The sequence below is a fragment of the Salvelinus fontinalis genome, chromosome 10, assembly GCF_029448725.1.
Source record: "Salvelinus fontinalis isolate EN_2023a chromosome 10, ASM2944872v1, whole genome shotgun sequence".
Taxonomy (NCBI): domain Eukaryota; kingdom Metazoa; phylum Chordata; class Actinopteri; order Salmoniformes; family Salmonidae; genus Salvelinus; species Salvelinus fontinalis.
The window spans coordinates 27,778,410-27,794,496 of NC_074674.1; the positions used below are offsets into that span (position 1 = coordinate 27,778,410).

The 16,087-nt window shown below is 40.4% G+C and overlaps 1 protein-coding gene across 1 annotated transcript; it reads right to left on the bottom strand.

The window, feature by feature from the left end:
- Nucleotides 1–7,706: 7,706 nt before the first annotated feature.
- On the bottom strand, nucleotides 7,707–8,353 carry LOC129863229 (pro-MCH 2). Its single transcript, XM_055935138.1, has one exon. It carries the CDS (start codon nucleotides 8,267–8,269, stop codon nucleotides 7,871–7,873), a length of 399 nt encoding a protein of 132 aa, XP_055791113.1. The 5' UTR covers nucleotides 8,270–8,353; the 3' UTR covers nucleotides 7,707–7,870.
- Nucleotides 8,354–16,087: the final 7,734 nt, after the last annotated feature.

The window sequence follows — 16,087 nt, forward strand, 5'->3', positions numbered from 1 at the left end:
GTTCATTAAAATGTTATCTATGTTCTATTGTTTTCATTACATAAACCACAAGAGTCTGTCTTTTGCATTTTGAAGGCAATAATCAGAGGTTCAATTGGGAATTCAGAGGTGGGGGAGACCTATTTTGGGAGGATAGGGTTCATTTGTATTTTATTTAGCCTTTATTTAACTAGGCAAGTCAGTTAAGAACAAATTCTTATTTACAATGACCCCAACCAAACCCGGATGACGCTGGGCCAATTGTGCGCAGCCCTATGAGACTCCCAATCACGGCCGGTTGTGATACAGCCTGGAATCGAACCAGTGTCTGTAGTGATGCCTCTAGTGCTGAGATGGAGTGCCTTAGACTGCTGCGCCACTCAGGTGTCCAACAATAGGCTAAAGTTAGGGTTATGCCTGACACACTTTTTGCATTACCCTAACCCTAATCTTGGTTTATCATACTTTTATTGTACCTTTTATCATGCTTATCTCTTTGGACCCATGCTGGAGCTCAGCTCCACTTGCCTCTCCTTTTGACCCAAGGTGCAGGAGCCCAGCTCCAAGTAACATAATGACCAAAATTCTTCACAGGGACCGGCAGCTTTCTGCATGAAAAATCATCACATGCACTATCTCTCCTGGCAAGGTTCCTGTGATCTCCAAATCTATACTTTTTGTCCATGACCAAGTCCTATATGGGGATTGAGACAAGGCATTCACCTCAACTCAACCACAGTGAAAGAGCAAGCTTTACTGTACATGAGTTAAACAATGAACAAGGACAAGCAATATCTCAATAAATGAACTCGCACTCTGTTCTGTTTTAGGCAGATGGTGAAGAAAGCATTGACAATGTGAGTGTGGGAATCGTACTGTGAGTGTGGGACTGTGGTAGCGACATACTGTACCTGGGCCAACACTCTGGGTTTCATCAGCATAACACTTGGGTTTAGTGGTTGTAATATAAAACACCACATCACATGGTGCCATCTCACGATTAAGATGTTAAGCCTCCTCAATTGTCATTGTTTGGACTCTCAAGACTAACACATTTCATCTTAACAAAGTCAGTAGGATACACCCATTCAGTATATGCGCCATTCAATCATTATCTCCTTGTCATGAGCATAAGATAAAACAAACCAATGGCCTGATCCTTTCCCCCTTTCTTTGAGAGTGTCAAATCAGAGCTATTAGAAAGGCTGGCTCTTTTGAACTGGAATTGTTCTGGGGCATGGGCACAAAGTAGGTAGCAGAGTCGTGGTAGAGCTTGACACCCCTTGATAATGGAGTCGTTAAGACAATTTCAATGGAAAGCTAACCTTTCCCCTGCTGTTTCGCACCTATTAATAGCACCATTCTGCAGGAAGAAAATACAGAGGAGGCCGCTCAGGCAAAGCCTTACCATGTCTCCCTATGAAGAAACCAAAGGGTTTTGTGTAAGCTTAATGTAGCAGTAGTTACTATATAGCGGCTGGACATTACAGGATGAAGAGAATATCTAATTAAACAAGGAGTCAGATACCATTATACCTGGCTTTATCTATTTATGCTGTAGAATAAACGGAACATGCAACAGAAAATGTATTCCATATACTGAAGAAAGGGAAAAAGGCCAAGACAACAATACATGCAACATTTAACTGTTGTGTCCAGTTTAGTTCAACAAAGACATTTGGAGATTATACTTAAACCATTGGCCCTTGGTCAGTCATGTTAACGTTTTGAATATACGTCCTGATTCAATTATTCTAATTATTCATATGAAAAACAACCTTTCCAGATGTATTTTAGTGCGATAACATCCGCAGTCATTTAAATGAAAACAAAATTGAGCCCCCTTTTATCAGCCCTGCAAGTGACTCTTACAGCCTCCCATTCAACAGCTTCCAGATGTTTCTCCAGCAAGGCCATCTGTAAAGAACAACACTTTCCCATAAAACACTTATCTCCATTGTATATATGCTTATGAGGTATGTCCATGTCAAAAGGCAGCCTGGCTTGGTAATTTGCCTTTGGAAAGAGCTAGGCTTTGGTAATTAAACCCTGGCATTATGTTATTGCACAGAGAAGGAGATTGGGAGAAGTGTTTGTGGTGCATGGTCAGTATGTTCATGACCCATTCATGATATCAGCCAGAGAGAAGTATGTAGGGAAGTGCACACTGCAGACTGCAGACTCCATTTATCTCCAGTATAATTCTAAGAAACCAGCAGCACAGCAGACACTCAGCACTGTTTACAAAGTGTCCCCATGCTGCCTAAGGGAAGTGTATTTGTAAGTAAATGTTTGCACATATTGTACACAGTGATTCCTAGAGGGATTCAGACCCATCCATTCCTAGGTAATAGAACTCCTTAATAGAAAGAGCTATTGAAATTAAGTGACACAATATCCTGATGCCATTGCAATTACCGTCCTCTGAGCACATGTTAATGCGGGTTAAACTGATATCCAGGATGTCTTCTCTTCAGAACAGCAAAGTGCTGTTCCATGTTGCTGCATTAATGGTGAATAAATTGAATTCTCCACCGCTGAGGAGGGGCAGCCTCCTTCATACTGAGGAGGTGCTCATTATCATAACAAAATGTATTTTTGCTGACTCATTCCCCTGACTCTGTATTTTAAGTAATTGTTAATTTCCCGCAAGTTCTAGCTTTGTCAGCTGAGCTGCTTTGACAGACTTACAACAATATAACAATAGAAGATTTTGGAGGAATGCACTGCAAATTATAAATGTTTGCTTGACGATTCAAACCAAGGTTTATTGGGGTAAAAATACGAAAGACAATCTTCATTATCCCTCTCCTTTCATACAAGTACCTCTTAAAAAACACTCCATTAATTATTTATAGGCCTACTTGTTATTTACACAAGTGTACTACAATACTTTCAGGTACACTAGTAATGTGGTTGCACATCAAATGTGCGAATCATCCAGCCCCCCGTCTCATAGGCAGCATGGTTAAATTTGGGACAATCAAAATAGTATGATATGTTATGTTAGCATTTTAGCTAATTAGCATTTTTGCTACTTACTACTTTTTAGCTACTTTGCAACTACTTAGTATGTTAGCTAACCCTTCCCCTAACCCTAACCTTAACCTCTTAACCTAAGTCATAAACTTAACCCTAAATGTAACCCCTAACCCTTAGCCTAGCTAACGTTAGCCACTTAGTGAACGTTAGCTTTAGCCACCTAGCTAACATTAGCAACAACAAATTGGAATTCGTAACATATCATACGTATTGCAAATTCGTAGCATATTGTATGAATTGCAAATTATAACATATCATATGAATTGCAATTTGTAAGTGATCATACTAAATGGATGATGGACATGCACAAATGAATACATACAAAACATAACAAATCATACTAAATGGTGGGAGATAGATTTATAGAATGCAAATATTTAGCAACCCAAAGATTGCTTGTTCGAATCTCATCACGGACAACTTTAGCATTTTAGCAAATGTTAGTCAATTAGCAGACACTCTTATCCAGAGCGACTTACAGTGCATTCATCTTAATTTGATTTCTTAAATCACAATCATAGTAAGTACATTTCTCCAAAATGGCTATCAGCATATTCATGGGTGCTGTGGGATTATTTAAAGCCCTATTCGCACAGGACTAGTATAGAACGTTTGCTATGTAATTATTACCCCAACATGTCCGTTTTTACAGTGGACGATTTTGACTGGATTAATTCTACCAAACTGCCCATGTAATATTTTTTTTCCTCATTCAGAATTGACAGAAGCCTGGATCCTCTTCTAGGCATGAAGATATTTCAAATGTCTTGGGATAACCTAATGGCCTTCAGTAGTGTTTATATTTCTACAATTTAGCTATTTATAGTTGTTGAGCTCATACATTTTCCTTTATACAGGTCCCCCTTGAGAATTGAACCCCCAACAGTGCCATGCTCTACCAACTGAGCCACACTGGACCTGTGAACGTCAAAATAATAACGCATATCAATAAGAACCATGAACTGTAACCTATGCCGACGTTTCAGTAACTGACTTATTTGGCCATTTATCAATTCATTGGCATAACATCGTCCACTTCATCTTTTAAAAGAGAAGTATGGTACTAGGAAAATGGAACTTTCATCTGTAGGCTATGTGCATAGCACTTTAATTTAACCATCAATGTGTTCCCATGTTCTTACCCAAACTGGGTGCAGCACCGGTTAAACTCTGTAATATCCCTGACAACACAAGGTTTTGTATTTGTATTTGTTATGGATCCCCATTAGCTGCTACCAAGGCAGCAGCTACTCTTCCTGGGGTCCGGGCAAATTAAGGCAATTTTAAAAACATTACAATACATTCATTACAGAATTCACAACACACTAAGTGTGTGCCCTCAGGCCCATACTGAACCACCACATATCTACAACACAAAATCCATGTGTACGTGTGTGTATAGTGCATATGTGGTCATGTGTGTGTATGCATGTGTCTGTGCCTATGTTTGTGTTGCTTAACAGTACCCTCTGTTCCATAAGGTGTATTTTTATGTTTTTTAAATCTGATTCTACTGCTTCAATCAGTTACTTGATGTGGAATAGAGTTATATGTAGTACTGTGTGCCTCCCATAGTCTGTTCTGGACTTGGGGACTGTGAAGAGACCTCTGGTGGCATGTCTTGTAGGGTATGCATGCGTGTCCGAGCTGTGTGCTAGTAGTTTAAACAGACAGCTCAGTGCTTTCAACATGTCAATACCTCTCACAAATACAAGTAGTGATGAAGTCAATCTCTCCTCTTTTTGATTGATTGACATGCATATTATGAATGTTTGCTTGTGTGTACAGAGAGCCGTGCTTCCCTGTTCTGAGCCAATCGCAATGTTCCTAAGTCCCTCTGTGGCATGTGACCACACGACTGAACAGTAGTCCAGGTGCGACAAAACTAGGGCCTGTAGGACCTGCCTTGTTGATAGTGCTGTTAAGAAGGCAGAGCAGCGCTTTATTATGGACAGACTTCTCCACAGCATGGCTACTGCTGTATCAATATGTTTTGAGCATGACAGTTTACAATCTAGGGTTACTCCAAGCAGTTTAGTCCCCACAACTTGCTAAATTTCCATATGATTTCTTTCAAGATTTAGTTGAGGTTTAGGGTTTAGTGAATGATTTGTCCCAAATACAGTTGTCGTGGAGATACTACACAGGGACACTCAGAGTACATTATAAATTAATCCTTGTTTATTTTCAGCGTGTTGGAGAGGTTCCCAACAAACTTGATGCACCACATCTGTCAGGACATCTCTCAGGACACTCCCATTAGTTCTCGTATGTACTGCAGACAAGTAATATTTGCATGATTTAGCTTATTCATCATTCATAATTAATTAACATTTGCTTCATTCATGTGACCGACTAATACTGGTTCATGCATGTGGCAGACCAATACCTCATGAGGCTTCTTCTCTCCAAGCTGAGACCGTGAAACTGAGATATCGTTCTCAAAACAAGGGTCTGGGCGTTGCAGATACTACAGTGAGGATTTGTCCCAGGCGTTCAATCAGGCACTTGCTTCAACACAGAAATTGGTTTATAGAAAAGCACAAACAGAAGACAGAAATTGGTTGTTTAGAAATTTGCAGTACGTTTGCCAATCAGGTGTGCTGCCAGAGTTATTTGCCATACCTTTTGCCTCATCACTGTCAACCATACAATTTTTCAATTCCTTATCAATCCACTGGGATTTAACAATTTTTACAGTCATTTTCTTAATGGGTGCATGCTTATTAGTAACTGGGATAGCGTAACGTCTGTTTGCTCCTCATTACACACCACGGACCAAAACATATTCTTTATATTAACAACATGGGAATCACTACAAAACTTATTGTATGACCTCTTATACACTATATTAGGCCCAGCATTTGGAACGTTGGTTTTCCTAGATATGGCTACTATATTGTGATCACTACATCCGATGGATGATCCTCTTAACGTTAGTCACCTTGCTAACATTAGCTTTAGCCACCTAGTTAATGTTGCCAACAACAAATTGCAAATTCATAACATATCATACAAATTAATTAAAGATACCATACGAAACGTAACATATCATACTAAACGGAGAGAGATAGATTTACATTTACTATGTTATGTCTACCCTTGAGTCCAGGTTGAATCATCTGGCATCATTATGATGTTTACAATTATTTGGTACCTCCCTTTCAAGGTCATTAGAAAGAACACATTCAAAACACACTCCAGGTGGGCCAGCAGAAATGGCATCAATTAAACCTAACAAATATAAATTATAGTAACCTGTGTTCTTTTGAATAATCAATGCTACAAAGGACTTTAATTAGCCTGCTATTCAGACTATCTCCGTACAAATCTTTAGACCTTCGTTTGCATCTGCATCACACATTTGACAGAGTGGCTACATCAAAACATTGCAGATACAATAAGCCCATTCCAACGTCTCAAGGCATTTAATTAATGCACATAAAATAACAAGAAGGTTAATGAATCTCTTAATTGAACTATAAACCATGAAAGTCATTCTCAATTTAAGTGTGCCTCAGAATGGTTGATATTCAGGAGTTTTCTCAACCTTACTGCAGCACTTAATGGAAATCATAAGCCTAATACTTTGAAAGTTTAAAGACGTCAAGGTAGGTTTATATCGTGAATAATGAGACACTCAACCATTAGACATGTTAGTAATGTAAACATGGGGACTAGCATGTCAACCATGAGAGCATGTCAAACTTTCAGATAAAGTCTGATATAATGTTCCAAAATGTAAAGCTTTGTTGGAGAAACCTCAGTCATCAGTTCATTGACTTTAATTTTGTCTTTTTTTTTTACATGCTGCTCCCTCAGTAATTAGCAATATAATACTAACAAGGAACAATCTAGTTATACAATGTAGTCAAAGGAAAGCAGTAGTGTATGGGATATAGGAAGAAAGATGCAAAAGTGGAAAGATGAAAATGGTAGAGGACACAGTGTACAGTGGAAAAACAGGACAAAGTGTGTTGAAAACCAACAAGATTAACCATATTAACATTGATGCCTTCTCTCAAGAAACTGATAAATATTTTTTTTGTATTTTAACTTATCACATAACCAGTGATTAAAGGCCGTCTTTGAGCAATCATCACCAACCCATATAATCTTTAAGCAAACTCATTACCATGTTAATTCTCAGCTCACCCCAACAACTTTTGAGACATGCAGTCATGTCCACTTCCAAAAGAGGGAATGATTATCAATGGTTTCCACAATCAAAGAGCAATAAATACACTTCCCTTTTTTATCTGAAAGCTGGACAGAATCCACTCAGAAGCTGGACAGAATCCACTCAGAAGCTGGACAGAATCCACTCAGAAGCTGGACAGAATCCACTCAGAAGCTGGACAAACAGAATAGGAGTTCAGCTTATTAATGCTGATATCATACAGGTTGGTTAGAAACACCACATTATTCCCTGAATGATGCAGGTCTCTTGTGTAGTTTATAGGCTTACTTCCCACTTACTTCCCACTCCAGAGTGATGTAAACGTTACAGACCAAATAACAAAAGGCTGTTGTAAATGTTATACTGTGGGTAATTCCAGAATGGTAATGTTTTAAAAGCCTCATAGGACAAGTCCTTTTGTGTTTCATTGGCTGTCACAACCTTATTACAGCTGATAAAGGCAGCTAAAAAATAACATGCAGTCAAACATACACAAGACGTCAAATTCAGTGTTCTGTCTTTTTAATGACCGGTATCAATTTGTCTAAATACAATAATACATACTCGAAAGATCATATCATACAACTCAAGATGAGGCAGGACAAGATGCAGCATAGTAGATCTGGCTGGCAGATGAATGACGAGATGGGACGAGCTCATTGGTCACATCTACACTTCCCAGCAAGGCCGGTACACCCTTCCCACCATGCACCTCATGGTGTCCCTCCTGACAATGGAGATGCTGGGGCTCAGGTCCTGGTCGGCCTCTCTGCGGTCCAGGGTCAGGGCTCTGTCAAGCCCTGCAGCTGCAGCTTTCAGGTTGTAGAGAGGAAGTCCTCTGTTCAGGTTCTTCCACAGGCCTGAGTCTGCCAACACGATGATCTTGGAGCTCCCGCTTCTGACTGAATCAGGATTTTTTTCGGCCACCTCTTCGTTCAGTAGGGAGTCTAGAGTATCTTGCTCCAAGGCTGTGTCCTCCATCTTACCCATGGGGATCGCCATGGACGGTGTGTAGCACTCCAAGAAAAGTGCCAAGGCAAAGATGACGGAGACGACCGAGTGTCTCATCTTGGAGAATGAGGATCTTCGTAGAGGTTGATGTTGCAGAGTGACGTGATCTCAAGCTCGTTCAGGCTGTTCTGACTCTGAGATGTCCGTCTTCCTCTTTTATACCGTTTGGACCTCCAGGATTAGCCACGTTGGGAAAAAAATGAATCACTGCTGTTCTTCTTGTTGTGTTTCAGGATATTAAACAACAGTATGAAGACATGGTTGATGAGATCCTTAACAGTGCTGAAGTGTTTTGTCTGGTGGAGAGTTAATTAAGCTTCTCTGTGGCTGGACTTTCTAAAGTCTGTGAGAATGAAACAGTGGGAAGACGTAATTCCAAAAACCTTGCCCTTTAAAAGAACTAGAGTGGATTACCCACCCGTTGACTACCTTGTGTTTAAGGCCTCTTAATGATACGTACTCCCCTCTCATGGTTGCCTTATAATAATGTCCAATAAGGGATTTCAGATGGGATTACAGTTGAAAAGTAAACAAATAATCATTGAAGAGCTTAGTGTGCATGTGACACCGGGAAAACCAGCAGGGTTCTTTGTAGACGTATTGAGAGGAAATTCACAATTTCACTGATGTAAGGCTTTGGAGAAGATAGGAAACATCACTTAATTCAGAGCATATCTGCTACATCTGCTACCTGTGCTTTCAGACATTTTTGCTAAATGTATTAAAATGAAAAAACATAAATACCTTAGTATTAGTACCTTAGTATTCAGACCCCTTGCTATGAGACTCTAAATTGAGCTCAGGTGCATCCTGTTTCCATTGATCAGCCTTGAGATGTTTCTACAACTTGATTGGAGTCCACCTGTGGTAAATTCAATTGATTGGACATGATTTGGAAAAGCACACACCTGCCTACATAAGGTTCCACAGTTGACAGTGCATGTCAGAGCAAAAACCAAGCCATGAGGTCGAAGGAATTGTCCGTAGAGCTCCGAGACAGGATTGTGTCGAGGCACAGATCTGGGGAAGGGTACCAAAAAATATCTGCAGCGTTGAAGGTCTCCAAAAAGACAGTGACCTCCATCATTCCTAAATGGAAGAAGTTTGGAACCACCAAGACTCTTCAAGGAGCTGGCCGCCCGGCCAAACTGAGCAGTCAGGGGAGAAGGGCCTTGGTCAGGGAGGTGACCAAGAACCCAATGGTCACTCTGACAGAGCTATAGAGTTCCTCTGTGGAGATGGGAGAACCTTCCAGAAGGACAACCATCTCTGCAGCACTCCACCAATCAGGACTTTATGGTAGAGTGGCCAGACGGAAGCCACTCCTCAGTAAAAGGCACATGACAGCCCACTTGGAGTTTGCCAAAAGGCACCTAAAGGACTCTCAGACCACGAGAAACAAGATTCTCTGGTCTGATGAAACCGAGATTGAACTCTTTGGCCTGAATGCCAAGCGTCACGTCTGGAGGAAACCTGGCACCATCCCTACAGGGAAGCATGGTGGTGGCAGCATCAAGCTGTGGGGATGTTTTTCAGCGGCAGGGACTGGAAGACTAGTCGGGATCAGGCAAAGATGAATGGAGCAAAGTACAGAGAGATCCTTGATGAAAATATGCTCCAGAGCGCTCAGGACCTCCGACTGGGGCGAAGTTTCACCTTCCAACAGGACAACAACCCCTAAGCATACAGTATAGCCAAGACAACGCAAGAGTGGTTTCAGGACAAGTCTCTGAATGTCCTTGAGTGACCCAGCCAGAGCCCGGACTTGAACCCGATCAAACAGCTCTGGAGAGACCTGAAAATAGCTGTCCAACCTGACAGCTTGAGAGGATCTGCAGAGAAGAATGGGAGAAACTCCCCAAATATAGGTGTGCCAAGCTTGTAGTGTCATGCCCAAGAAGACACGATGCTGTAATCGCTGCCAAAGGTGCTTCAAGCAAAGGGTCTAAATACTTATGTAAATGTGATTTTGCAAAAATGTCTAAAAACCTATTTTGCTTTGTCATTATGAGTAATTGTGTGTAGATTAATGATGGGGAAAAAATAATGTAATATATTTTAGAATAAGGCTCTATCCTCACAAAATGTGGAAAAAGTCAAGCGGTCAGAATACTTTCTGAAGGCAATATACCTCCTGTAAGAAACTTATGATCTGTGAAACACACATGGCACAGACAACATCTTGGTGTCTAAATCTAAAGCACCACTCTGGAAATGTTACATGTTTGAAGAGTATATTGTTACAAACAATATGCCTAAAAATAAATGAATGTGAAAGTGTATATTTGAGAGCACACTGTAAGGAGTATTAAGAAACCAAGATGTTGCCTGTATCATGTATGATTCACAGATCATAGGGTCTTTTGAGGCATGCATAGGTCTAAAAAGGGCCTAAAATTGCCAATTAACATGATTTTCTCAAATGGTTTGTGATACAAATGTAAAACCACCTTCCTCCCAATAAAGTTCCTATGTGATAATTGCCAACAATCTGAGATAACAAAAATATTTTCCGCTGGCATGGAGGAGCCCTAAAGGCTTATTTGCTTACTTACTGGTACATGCATATTTATAACCTTACCTAATTAGGAATAGCAGACAGGGAGTTAAAGGTCACTGCTCACAGAGCCCTCGGTGTGACGTTGTCGTGTTCAAAGTCAGCATGGCAAGAGACATGCACAAAAAAGGAGATGTTGGCTGGTGGACCGTCAATGTTTCGCTTGCCTTGATGAGCTTTGGTGATTCATAGGGATGACCTCAGGTCAAATAATGTTTCTGCGCAAGAACTTTTAAAATATGCAACACTCTTCTAAAGAAGTGTGTCTTTTTGGGGAGCAATTATTATTGTTCTATAAATACTATATCTTGTAAATCTTGCCTGTTGCCAGTTCTCAGCTTTTGTTTGACAAGGGTTGGTTTTTGTCCAGTGGTTGAGCCCAGCTGTAACACACCGGAACGTGGAAGATGTTGTCTCTTGGGGTAGTTTCACAATACATTTGAAAGAAATTGATCACTAAAGATACGTTAGCACGACATCATTAGCACGCATATACTGTGTGAAAATTACACCCTGAAAAGTTCTCTCACAGTTCCCCAATTAAGAGGAATAAACTTGAAGTAGAGGGTATATGTGTGTGAAAAGTGCTTTAATGGCCTCCTTTAATGTTCTTATCCCTTCTCCTTCTCAAATATTGTTTTTTATTTGAACGAACTGTTGAAGGCGATCTAAAAGTTGGCATTATTGTTCTCAGCAATTAAAGACTCCAGCCTCCTCTTTCTGCAGGTGACTGTTCAATGTAAAAAAAAAAACTGGTTCCGACTGGTTCCAATGGTTCCGACTGGTTCGACTGGTTCCAATGAGGGATGTGGTCGTGAGTGAAAAATTATTTAACTGCATCGCAACTCAAAATCTAAGAGGATGCCATTTAAAATCAAGCAACAGAGACAAAATCTACATTTCATAAGAATTGTTGTATAATATACATGGAGGTTTTGTATGATAGACAAGGAAAGAGATGATCAGGATGCAGAACTCCACTGCTTAATGCAATTACTGTCCTCAAACAAATTTAAAAAACATTAATTTAAACGCTTGATATTTCTTCTAAATCAAAACAACCTTAAAATGAATATCGAATTTATATGAAAAGCACTTAGCCACAGCAGTAGGCATGCACTTTCTTAGATTAAATATTTTCAAATAGGCCAACAGTTTATCATGGGTCACACAGTCCATAGTCACATTAAGAACATTAAGGCCATTCTGAAATGTGTGCAATTTCTAAAACTATTACCTTTAATGGCTTCTAGTCTGGAACAAATTGCATAAGTTAGTTTAGTGTTGGTACTGTTACTACCGGTGTGGCCAGATGGGTCATGCCATGGACCATTTGTTATTGAAAGCGTGTCTGTGTTCTGCATGGTCAAAGCTGGCGATTTTGTGATGACTAATAAGCCTGGCATTTTACAATTTCTTCACCTTGTTTTTGCTATTGCTTACAGGGCTCATGTACTGCATTTGTCTCACATCCTGGGACCTACATTTAGACTAATAATTCATATCTCAAGCATTTCTGAGTAACTAACATGCTCCATTTTTAGGAGGTGGTTGGGATGGGGTAAAGCATGTTTGGCAGGCCTTCTGTTCCACACGAGAACATGTAAGGACCAACCAGATGGATCCATGGGTGGGGGGGGGGGATTGACTACAGCTAGGGTGACTGAAACAGGACATCATGAATATAAGTGACTATATCATGACTATAAATCTCCTTTTGTTTGTGGATGGAAAAAGCTATCACTATCTGAAAATCCAGGGGGGGTGACCGGAATCAGGACAAGTGGAGAAACCGCTCAAACAGACTGACATCACTGAAAGTTGTAGAAAACACAGAGTAATGACATGGTGAAGATGTAACTGAAACTGCATTGAACTTTTATAACCTATGATTGAACTGATGATAACCTTCCAAATCGTATTGTTGATCCACTCATTTATGACTTTCCTTATAAACCACGTGAAGACAAACAGTCCGAACGCCATCTAATTATTCATTCGGAGTATGGAACTGTATTGACCTCTGTATGTGTCCAGTAGTGTTGTAGATACTGTAGTTATAACAGAGCAGCCTGGTCTCATAGACTAGACGTAACATAGTCAAATCTGGGACACTCAAATTAGTATCATATGTTACGTTTGGTATGGTTACATAAAGTTACTGAAGGCAAAAATTAAAGTAGGGTGGTTTGTCGGGGTGTATGGATAGGCATATTATGTGAAGGTCCGCAACCCAAAGGTTGCGTGTTTGAATCTCATCACGGACAGCTTTAGCATTTTAGAAACTTTCCAACTACTTACTACTTTGCAGCTAAATACCATGTTAGCTAACCCTAACCCCTAACCTTAACACTTTAACCTAGCTCCTAACCCTAACCTTAACCCTAGCCTTAACCCCTAACCCTAACCCAAAGCCTAGCTAAATTGCAATTTGTAACATATTATATGAAACGGATGATGGACATCCACAAATGAATACATACCATACGAAACATAACATATCATACTAAGTGGAGTGTCATGGATTTACGTTTACTATGTTACGTCTACCCCTAACTCCAGGTTGAACAGAGAGAGGGGTGTTTATCTGTTGGTGGCCGGTGTGTTTCAGGCCACTCTCTCGCCAGGTGTTTGCTTGGTGATGTGTGTGGTTATTGGATTACAGCTGTATGCCACATGTCCATGACACACCTGACTATAACATAGCTGGGATTCTTGTTTTATGTGCCCATCCAATACTATGGACACCATTCGACTTAATTCTGTCATAAATACCTGATAAAATAGGCCGTCAAGGCAACATGAAACACTGCAGACTTTTTATACTCCGTATGCATTTAAAAAAAAATCCAGATATTTTCCTGACTTTCCTCTCCTGGAAAGTCGAGTGTCAGAGAAGGGGACAGGGTACCCCTGACCAAGGAGAAGGTACAGCTGCCGGTCCAGAGAATGCGCTCAAGGTGTTTTTGTGTTACAGATAATCATCCATAAGTGCAACACTGCTACACCTCCTCAAAAGAAGAAAAAAAAAACTTTAGAAGTGTGAGGCCAAGATGTGCAGACCAGCTGACTATGCTGACGAGTGCCAAGCCAAACACAAGGCCTCAGCTCAGGGGTTTTGAGGGGGGGAAAGACCCCAGCCGCGCACCGAGGGGAGACAGTGCCTCTCACATAACGCAGGGCCCTTCTGCACACAGCAGCGCACCTCTTTAAAACAACACCAAGAGGCAGGCCGCACCGTACAGGCTAAAGTGTTATTCCAGCTAGGTAAACACAGGGCACAGATCTAACAGTGATGAATGCCACATATTAACAGGCACAAATTGAATTATGTTGTTGAAATTTGATGGCAGTGCATTCTGCCGGCCAGTTTGAGGTTGGAGTGATTGAAATCTTCGCGTCTTTCCGCATACGGCATGAGGATTTCTGAAAGACACACACAGAGGACTCCCCTTCCAGAGGAAGATCATGGAGTTTCTAAAATAAGTTTTCAAAGAAGCCACTAGTAGGGATGACATTGCCCTCCAGTCTTCTATGTAGCCCGGTGAAGAACCTAGACAATGTAATCTAGTACATCCTAGTTAAAGATAATAACTGTCAGCTTACCAGGGTAAAGTATTGACATGCACACTTCTTAGGATGGGCTTAAGAGAACGTTCATGCAGCATGGACCATTGTATCGAGATTTAGAGATGAAAAGAAACTACAGGCTTTGACTGGGCTTTGGTAACAGCACGGCTCTGGTGACAGGTATCAGAGACAGTGGCTCATTAGGGTCTAAATGGAAGACAGAAGTGCTGATCTGATGTAAGGTCAGTTTTGCTCTATCCTTACCTAATGGATAAGGTCAGGTTTGGAAAGAAATCGGTGGATGAAAGCTAATCCTAGATCTGAGGCCACCTCCATCTAAAGCCCAACTGTAAGTGTCTGAACCGTGAGGGGGTCGCTTAATGCAATAACAGACGAAATGCCATCTTCTCCTCTTTGAGCACATAAGGATATAAAATCCCCCACACACATTTACACACACATGTCACACAAAGAGATCTACAGAGATACCAGTAGCCATGGTGATGGTCAGACATGTAATCAAGAAGTGGAGTATAAATAGAAACACAAGCACCCAGGGAGTTGAGCAAGAAAGAGAAAAAAAATACATTTTGAAGAATGTGACATTTTTGTTCTTAGTGAAGCGACGGAATAATTAATGATATGGACATGCTCGGGAGAATTTGATCCCTTTCCAAATCATACTCGCCAAAGTGACCACACATTAGCCACACTGTTAATAATGGATGGGGTGATGTTGTTCCAAGCCTCTGGAGTATGAAATGTTGTATTTCTAAAGGACTTTGCACATTTGAGTCTAAAGCTTAGACTATTTTTTACTGGGAAAGAGTAAAGGGTTTGTACTGTGTGAGACATTTGTTATCAAAGTGTTAATTCAGCTAATTAGTTCCAATCTAAATGATGCACAAATGTAAGGTCAACATTCATGGCATGATGTGTTGCCAAATTGTTATTGTGCTCCCATGTGGAAATGATACAAAGAGAAAATGTCTCAAGCAATACTGATGATTTCACGCAAAATAAATTGTCATAGAACAAAAGTATTCATATATCTCAGTGGGAGGATTGTTTTGTGCCGTGTGAAACATCGCAGCTTGGCTGTCTAGCTACAAGAAAGCATTGGTTTGATTTCTGACCACGGTTTATACAATGGAGATAGACCATTCCAGGCACATGGGCTGTCTGATTGCTCATGTAAAAAAGACTTGAGTGGTTGAGCCTTAACAAGAAACTCCTCTGTTGTGTGCTCAGTAACAGGAGCCATGCATGCGCTTTATGCTGTAACTCAGTGATTTGTCTGTTCTTAACATTTGTTTTTGTTATATGCTATTGTTAAATGCTATTGTATTTTCAATGGAGCTGCTACTCATAAATATATTAATATACTGTAGAATCACCAAGGCCATTCTACTTATAGCCTAAATCTATAGACATACTTGCAAACAGCCATTCACTAAAATATGTATTATTTCACTGAAATCACTCATGCAATGATTTGAAAGGTCTAGCCATTTGGGGATGATTGTGCTGTGCTGTGTGCTGTGAAGTTTCACCTTTAGGGGATATTAAAAGTCTGCAGGTACATATTTCTTTTAACAATGCATGTCATAAGGTGATGCACCAATTTGTAAGTCGCTCTGGATAAGAGCGTCTGCTAAATGACTTAAATGTAAATGTAATTGTTTTGCCTCACACCTGGGCTGAGTAAAGCTAGTGTAGATCTTAAGTAAATGTATAAATCGTACCCA

What these genes read in the sequence shown, in the direction of transcription:
- LOC129863229 (XM_055935138.1), bottom strand. Translation starts at nt 8,269, where the DNA reads ATGAGACACTCGGTCGTCTCCGTCATCTTTGCCTTGGCACTTTTCTTG.